This window comes from Echinops telfairi, unplaced genomic scaffold, assembly GCF_000313985.2.
Source record: "Echinops telfairi isolate 266 unplaced genomic scaffold, ASM31398v2 ScPeMD7_7469;HRSCAF=8507_0, whole genome shotgun sequence".
In the NCBI taxonomy this organism is placed as follows: domain Eukaryota; kingdom Metazoa; phylum Chordata; class Mammalia; order Afrosoricida; family Tenrecidae; genus Echinops; species Echinops telfairi.
The window spans coordinates 38,032,983-38,040,084 of record NW_022111372.1 but is presented as its reverse complement, the minus strand read 5'-3'; the positions used below and the strand labels follow the sequence as shown (position 1 = coordinate 38,040,084).

The 7,102-nt window shown below is 60.0% G+C and overlaps 1 protein-coding gene across 1 annotated transcript in view; it reads right to left on the bottom strand.

The window, feature by feature from the left end:
- PFKL (phosphofructokinase, liver type) overlaps positions 1-7,102 on the bottom strand; it is an 18,660-nt gene that overhangs the window by 2,144 nt on the left and 9,414 nt on the right. The window contains exons 11-17 of the mRNA XM_045284544.1: positions 6,830-6,893; positions 3,361-3,507; positions 2,932-3,002; positions 1,971-2,058; positions 1,218-1,370; positions 536-700; positions 43-104 (exon numbers count right to left, since the gene is read on the bottom strand). Coding sequence (XP_045140479.1) covers positions 43-104; positions 536-700; positions 1,218-1,370; positions 1,971-2,058; positions 2,932-3,002; positions 3,361-3,507; positions 6,830-6,893 — 750 coding nt within the window. The remainder of the gene's footprint in view (positions 1-42; positions 105-535; positions 701-1,217; positions 1,371-1,970; positions 2,059-2,931; positions 3,003-3,360; positions 3,508-6,829; positions 6,894-7,102) is intronic.

Genomic DNA, 7,102 nt, shown 5'->3' with positions numbered 1-7,102 from the left:
CCCCCCACTGCCCCCACCGTGCCCCAGAGCCAGCAGTCGCACCTAAGCACCAGGCCCCTCTGGATCTCGGTCTTCATCTTCTCCGTCATGTGTTCCACGTTGGCCTGAAGGGAAGGAGGGGCCACACAGGGGTCAGGAAGGGACAGAGCTGTCTGGGGAGATTTAGACAAATGGGCAGGGAAGCAGTGTGGCACAGGGGCACCTGGGGAGAGGCAATGAGCATGGGAGCATGAGGGGCAGGGAGGGTGCTAGGCATGGGGGCAGGGAGTGTGTACAGGGCTTGAGGCTGAGCACCGGCACTTTGGGAAGAGTCTGCTCAGCTGAGGGTGGTGACTGGACATGAGGCCATGCAGGGTGGGCAGGGCCACAGCTGAGAGGCATGGGGGTGGGGGGTGGGCTGGGGTCTCTGCAGAGGGAGGGTCTGACACAGAGGGCCCATGCCCGGCCCAGTGAAGGCAGACCTGAGCATGCCTTAAGATCTAGCCAGTGGGGTGGGCCGTGGAGGTGTTCTGCATGAGCTGGGGGCCAGGGGCACCTTTAGGTCTTGGATATTGAATGGGTCCTCGAAGACGTAAGCTGCGTCGGCGCCCACGGCGATGCCCGTCACAGTGGCCAGGTAGCCGCAGTAGCCTCCCATGGTCTCCACCACGAACACACGGCGCTTGGTCCCTGACGCTGACTGCTTGATGCGGTCACAGCTCTGCGGGGCCACAGGGCCGTCAGGGACCCTCGGGCCCCCACCCCACAGCAAGAGGTGCGGAGCCCCAGTCTCCCCACGTAGTAATGCAGCCCCCTGGGCTGGAGGGGAGGCAGGCAGGGCTGGAGAAGGCAGGGCCGTGGGCTGTGAGAAGAATCATTCCCCCTGCAGGAGTTTTAGAGCCAGGCATGTTCTAGTTATTGAAACTGTGCCCATCAGTAGGGGCTCCCACAAAGGGGGAGCACCATGCCCGGAGGCACCAGGAAGGGAGGTTGGGGTGCAAAAATCCCCTAAGGGCATTCTAGGGGGTTTCTGAGGCTCAGACTTTCCCCATATCTCCGGGGGAGCGAGTTGGCTCTGAATGTCCCCAAGGTGGCCACATGAGGGGTGCCCCCAGCAGTCAAGGTGTGATGGACTCAAGAGTGGGGTGCAGGCAGACAAAGCCTGCAGGAGGGGCTCCAGGGTGGCAGTGGGGGTGGTGTATATGGGGGCAACAGCAAGTGGGTGCCCTGCGCCGAACCTCCATGGCGGCATTGACAGCTGTGTCGGAGCCCAGGCTGAAGTCGGTGCCAGGCACGTTGTTGCTGATGGTGGCCGGGATGACACACATGACAATGCAGAGCTCCTCGTAGTGCCCGCGTGCCTCCACCAGCTGTAGCACGCCCTCGTAGGCCTGGGAGGACACCCAAGGGGGCACAGGCTCAGACAGGGCCCCAGGCCTATCACCCTGAAGCTCAGTGACCTCCCTCCCCTGGGCCTGGGGTGCTCTGTGGACTCCTTCCTGCCCAGGACCCTGGATAGGGCTCCTCTCCCTCAGCCTCAATGGGCTTGGCAGGGAAGAGCCATGGGTTACTCGTGGTTTTCAGGGGCTTGCCAACCTGACGCGACCAGCACCTGGACCATCCTGAATTGTACAGACACAGGCTGGGCCCAGACGCTCTGGCCTCTCCTGCCCCAGGCCGCCCATGCCACCATCCACAACAGAAGCAGGCTCAGAACTAAGAAGCAGGTGCTCCTCCCCTTTCCCTGGGCCTCCCTCCCCAGCGCCAGTTGCCAGCACTCATGGGGACTTGGTGAACTCTTCTGAGAAGGTGAAACTTTGCACCCCACCCCCTGCTACTTTGAGGGGCCCCTGCTCAGCCCTGCAGGCTTGAGGAACACTCCCCACACAAGGTGTTCTGGAAGGATCACCTCAGGGGCCCCAGGCAGAGGGAGGGGGCTGCTCCTGGGGTCTCCTGGCCCCACCACTCCATCCCTGGGGCAGTCGGCTCACCTCAAAGCCGCCAATGACCAGCAGGGCGTGGATGTTGTAGGTGCGGATGTTCTCGACGATCTTCTCCATGTAGGACTTGGGAAGGGTCCTGCAGGCAGGCACACTCACAGCATGAGCACTCGGGGACCCGGGTGCCAGCTGTGAGCCCAGGCTGGAAGGACACACCTCACATTCCCTCCAACCGCAGCATAGACCGTGCCCGGCCATGCCAACACCAAGGAGTCTCGGGAACCCCAAGGTGCAGCGATGCCCACTTCAGAGAAGAGAAGCTGGAGGCTCAGCCCCTGGGGGCAGGGGGTGGGGTATAATGCCCCAGGTCCCTCCTAGGCTAGGTGGAAAGGGCAGTCAGGATCTCCCTGCCCCCGCTGCCGTGCCAGGCTTTGTGCTGAGGGGCCCAGAATCTGGGTCAGCCACTGAAGCTGCCGCTCTTGTTTCTGAGGCTTTGGCTTCTCCGTGGAGTTCGAAGGGGTGGGGGGTGGGGGTGGGATGCCTCCTCGGCCTTTCTAGTCAATCAGATGGAGGGGCGGGAGGCAGCCAGCTCCAGAGCTGCACAGGCCAACGGTGTCCCCCTTGCCCACTCCAGAGTGGTTCTCAGGCCGCATGGCTGCCTGCACCCCACCATCCCCGAGCTGGGGTGACAGAGACCACCGGGCCCTGCAATGACATGCGTGGACACTCTACTCCCTCCTGTCCCCAGGGGAGAAGGCCCAGTGGCACTGTAGGCCTGGGGTTCCCTGAGCAGCACCCCCCAGGGCCCCTAGTCAGGTGAGCTTCCCTCAGGAAGGCCCCCCATCTGAGGACAGAACACATGCTCCCCAGAAGGGAGGGGGCCCTCCCGGGAGGGGGCCCTCCCCAAGGCCTCAGGCTGCCTTCTCCAGGCAGCCACATAACCTGGAGACCATGCCAGGATCCCCCGAGTGCCCGCCCACCATGCCACACAGCCAGAGAGCCTGGACCTCACCTCTTGGTCCCCAGCATGGAGCCACCACGCCCCAGCCATCCGGCCACATCATGCCAGCCCACCTCCTGTACCTGTCAGGGAGGCTCGGGTTAGGGAGGCTCACTGCACTGGAGACCAGGGCTGCAAACATAGTCCAGGACCCTGGATGCCTGGATGGGCATGGGTGGAATGGCCACCAGCACCCCCACCTCCACCACCCGGATGTTACCTACCCCCGAGACACACACACACACACACACACACACACACACACACACACACATAGAGTCTCTGCATGCTCTCATCATTCATCTCATTTCATTCCAGGCTGTTACAAGTGGCTTCGCCGTATAAGCGTGCTAGGGCTAAGTTACCCGCAAGCCACACAACCACCAGCTCCAGCCCCCACAAGGAAGCAGCCTCGGCCCTCGGACACTGGCCACCACCTACCTGCCCGTTGGCCAGGCCCTCAAAGCCGTCGTGCACGACGTAGACCGTGTGGCCCTGGCAGATGGCGCAGCGCACGGCTGAGCGCACGGCCGCGTTCATGCCAGCTGCTGGGGCGCCCACGTTCAGGATGGCCAGGGAGAAGCTGGTCTTGGGAGAGCAGAGGGCGGGGAGAAGAGCATGAGGCACAGTGGGCAGGGGAGGCACCTGCCCTACGTCCAGGGGGAAGGGCCCAGGTATCCCCACAGCCAGAGACTCTCTGTAAGGCAAACCCCCTACCCTGGAACAGATACACCTGGCCTGCTCGTCTGAGCAAGCAGCCCTGGCGGCGCTGCGGGTTAGGCCTTGGGTTGTTAACTACAAGTGTGATGGTTCAAACCTAACAGCCTCTCCAAGCGAGAAAGACAAGGCTCTCTGGCCCTGTCAAGATTGCCAGTCTCGGGAACCCTAGACAGGGCTGCCAGGAGCTGGAATCCCCTGGGTGGTTTCCACCGTCGGCAGATTCTTGTCATGGCCAGGGGAAGCGTTGTACATGCCCGGCTGAGCGCGGGGTGGCCAGCCTAGCTGTCACCACGATGGCCAGGCTATGGGGGCCTGCTGAAGCCTGCACCGGGAGCCTCAGCCCTCGGGGCAGGCAGCCCCAGAACCCCTCCCCGCAGAGGTGGCCAGCCGGGCTGTTGTAAATGTACCAGTAGCTATAGCGTGTGTGGGTGCACACAATAAGCACGGGGTGGAGGGGGCGGGGCTCTCTCCCCAATCCCACAGCCCCATCCTACAATCTCTGACAGGGATGGAGCAGCCAGGGAGCACGTGCGGAATGGCCCACTGCAGATGGGTAAGCAAGCACAGGGCGCCTGTGCTGCGCCTACTTATTGGGGAGCCCACCCCAGAAGAAACTCAAAAAGCACCAAAATCCAAACAGTCCGCTTCAGAGCTGACTCTGGCTCCCGGCAACCCCCTGGAGGCGAGAGCAGAAGCCTGTCCTGTCAGCGCTGAGTTTGTGGAAACAGATCACCCGGCCTTGCTTCTGAAGCACCGCGGCATGGCCACAAACCTCCAACCTTTGGGTGAGCAGCTGAGCATCTCACTGTTGGCACCACCCAGAAGTCCCAAAATGTGCGTGTGTGTTCAATATACATACCATCGTGCATTTCACCCACTACATCCAAAACAGGGCTCCTTTGACCTGCGTGACCTGCGATCAGTCATGCTAAGCCACTGATGAGGGTGCATACACTCACCACCCAAGCCAAACTCACTGCCATCGAGCAAATACCACCTCAGGTACTGACGCCAGGCCTTGAGAGATGTGCCCCTGTGGGGCCCGAGACGGTAACTGCTTACAAGAGTAAGCCGTTTCCAACTGCTGACCTTGCCATTAGCTTCCCAACAGGTAACCACCCCACCACCCTGGGTCTTTAGAACTGTGCTGGTGTGGCACGTCTCGCTCGGCCTTTCTATTGCTTTGTGGCATCTGCAGCTGTAGCCCTGGGTGGGGCGGTGGGTCCCAGGATGCCCCACCCAGGAGCCCACCTGCCTCACTCACTGCACCCGAGGCAGTCCTGCCCCAGGCCCATCCTGGGAGGGAGATGGAGGCCCATCCTGGAAGGGAGATGGAGACCCCTCCGCCTCCCCTGCAGTCTGGTGCTGGCAGCATTTGGGATAAGAGGCTGGAGAAGACAGGACACTTGGGAAGGAGTCCTCACAGGGTGACTGCAGGGCACTCAGCAAAACTATGGCAGACAGTAACCCTCACAGTGGCCACCATGCCTGCCAGGGCTCACTGCTGAAGGAAGCAAATTCCCTCTGCCAACGCAGGCGCTGAGCACTACGAGCCAGCCCTCTGCTTGGGCAGCTGCCTCACCACGTGGGCAGCAGGACAGCCCAGGAAGGCAGTGAGAGTGAGTGTGCAGTCCCAGGAACAAGCACCGGCCGGGGAAGGGCCGGCCTCATGTGGGAAACAGAAGGATTTCTCCCAAGTTGTCTCCCCCAAATATATGCCAAACTTAGCTGCTTGGGAATGACTATACACTTGGAGGTCATCAGGAGTAGATCAGGGGTCATTCTCCCTAAGAACTATCAGCCATCTAGACCAAGCAGATGCCACTGTTTATCCCACAACAAATAGGGCCCACTCCCTTCTGATAAGGATAGTAGTTGTCTGTTTCCTTGTAGGACACTCCAGAGAGGTCAAACCCGCCCTAGGATGACCAAGGTTAGGCTGCCATCATGAATCTAGGGTCCGCCCATCTTGTCACATGTATAACCCTAGACCTTCCCATTCCTATGGGTACACCCCTAGCTCATTCCCTTCCGTCACGTTTATGCCTATTGTACATCCCCTTCCTATGATGTGATTGTATTGCCCCTTCCTGTGAGTGTGGTTACCTGTAATGATCCCCCTAAGGAGTTATAACCCTTGGTTAGCAATAAAGTTGGGGCTCTTTCCTGCATTCGTGGCTGGGCTCCCCCCACGAGGACCACCAAGCGGGGCTGAGGTGAGCATGCTACCATGAATTGTGTCTGACTCCATTATTCCAATCTCTCCTCTACCCCTCATGCTATGACTTTACTATAATCTTTACTTATTATCGCTGTACAATTACACCTACCGGACCTGTGATGATTTGTTGGGGACCTCCTCTCCCCACTGCCTCAGAGGATGGCAGAGCTGAATCAAAGGACCATATTCTGGCAGTGAGAGGCAGGTCACCCAGCCAACTGAGTGAGGAACAGCTCCCTGGCGCACTCATGGGCTCCGGTGTTGAGCTCCCCTCCCACCCACCCCCACCCCCTGGGCCCCTCCTCTGGTGGCCTGGCTTCTGCAGCCTCCACCTGCCATCCCCACACACTGACAGTACCCTTTCCTTGTCCACAGTCACTGAAACGCAAGTCTTCCATCAGCCTTCATGGAAGAACACCATTTCCTTCCCCGGGTGTTTGTTTGGTTTGGTTTGGGGGGATGGGAGTAGGTAGGTTGAGCTCTGGTGACATAGTGTTTATGTATCGGGCTGCTAACTGCAGCACCAGCAGTTTGAAACCACCAGCAGCTCCGGGGAGAAAGACAGGCTTTCTACTCCTGTATAGAGTTAGAGTCTTAGAAACTCATGGGGGAAGTTCTACCCTGTCCTATAGGGTTGCTGTGAGTCGGCGCCGACTCAGTGGCAATGGGAAATTTCATAAATGGAACCCTTACCCCAGAGCCCCCCAGCTCTTAACCTGACCTAGATGTCCCCAAGCAACCATGTCTCAGTGTCCCCGCCTCTCTGAACATGGACCATGGGGACCCATGGGTGAGCAGTTCCAGAGCTGCAGTGGGCAAGGCTGGGCACACAGGGGAGATCACGACAGGAGGGTTCGTTGCTCAGTGGGGGGCACCAGCTCTCTCCCAGGCACCCTGAAGCTGCCATCGTCTGGGTGGGCTCAGGGCAGACAGGCAGCAAGACCCAAGGGGAGGCTGCACACACTCTACCTTCTCCTTGGAGACTTTCTGATGTGCAAGGAGCTTGTAAATGTTCCAGTTGTTCTCGAAGCTCCTAGAAAGGAAGCCAGCCATGCAGCAGCTCAGCATATGCCACAACAGGCTCACAGGACCCAGCCCACAGTTCAGCATGCAGCCACACTAGCACACGGTCTCCCCGCACACAGCCCACAGCTGACACTAGCACATGGCCCTATGGTACACAGCCCTCAGCTGACACTAGCACATGGCCCTATGGTACACAGCCCTCAGCTGACACTAGCA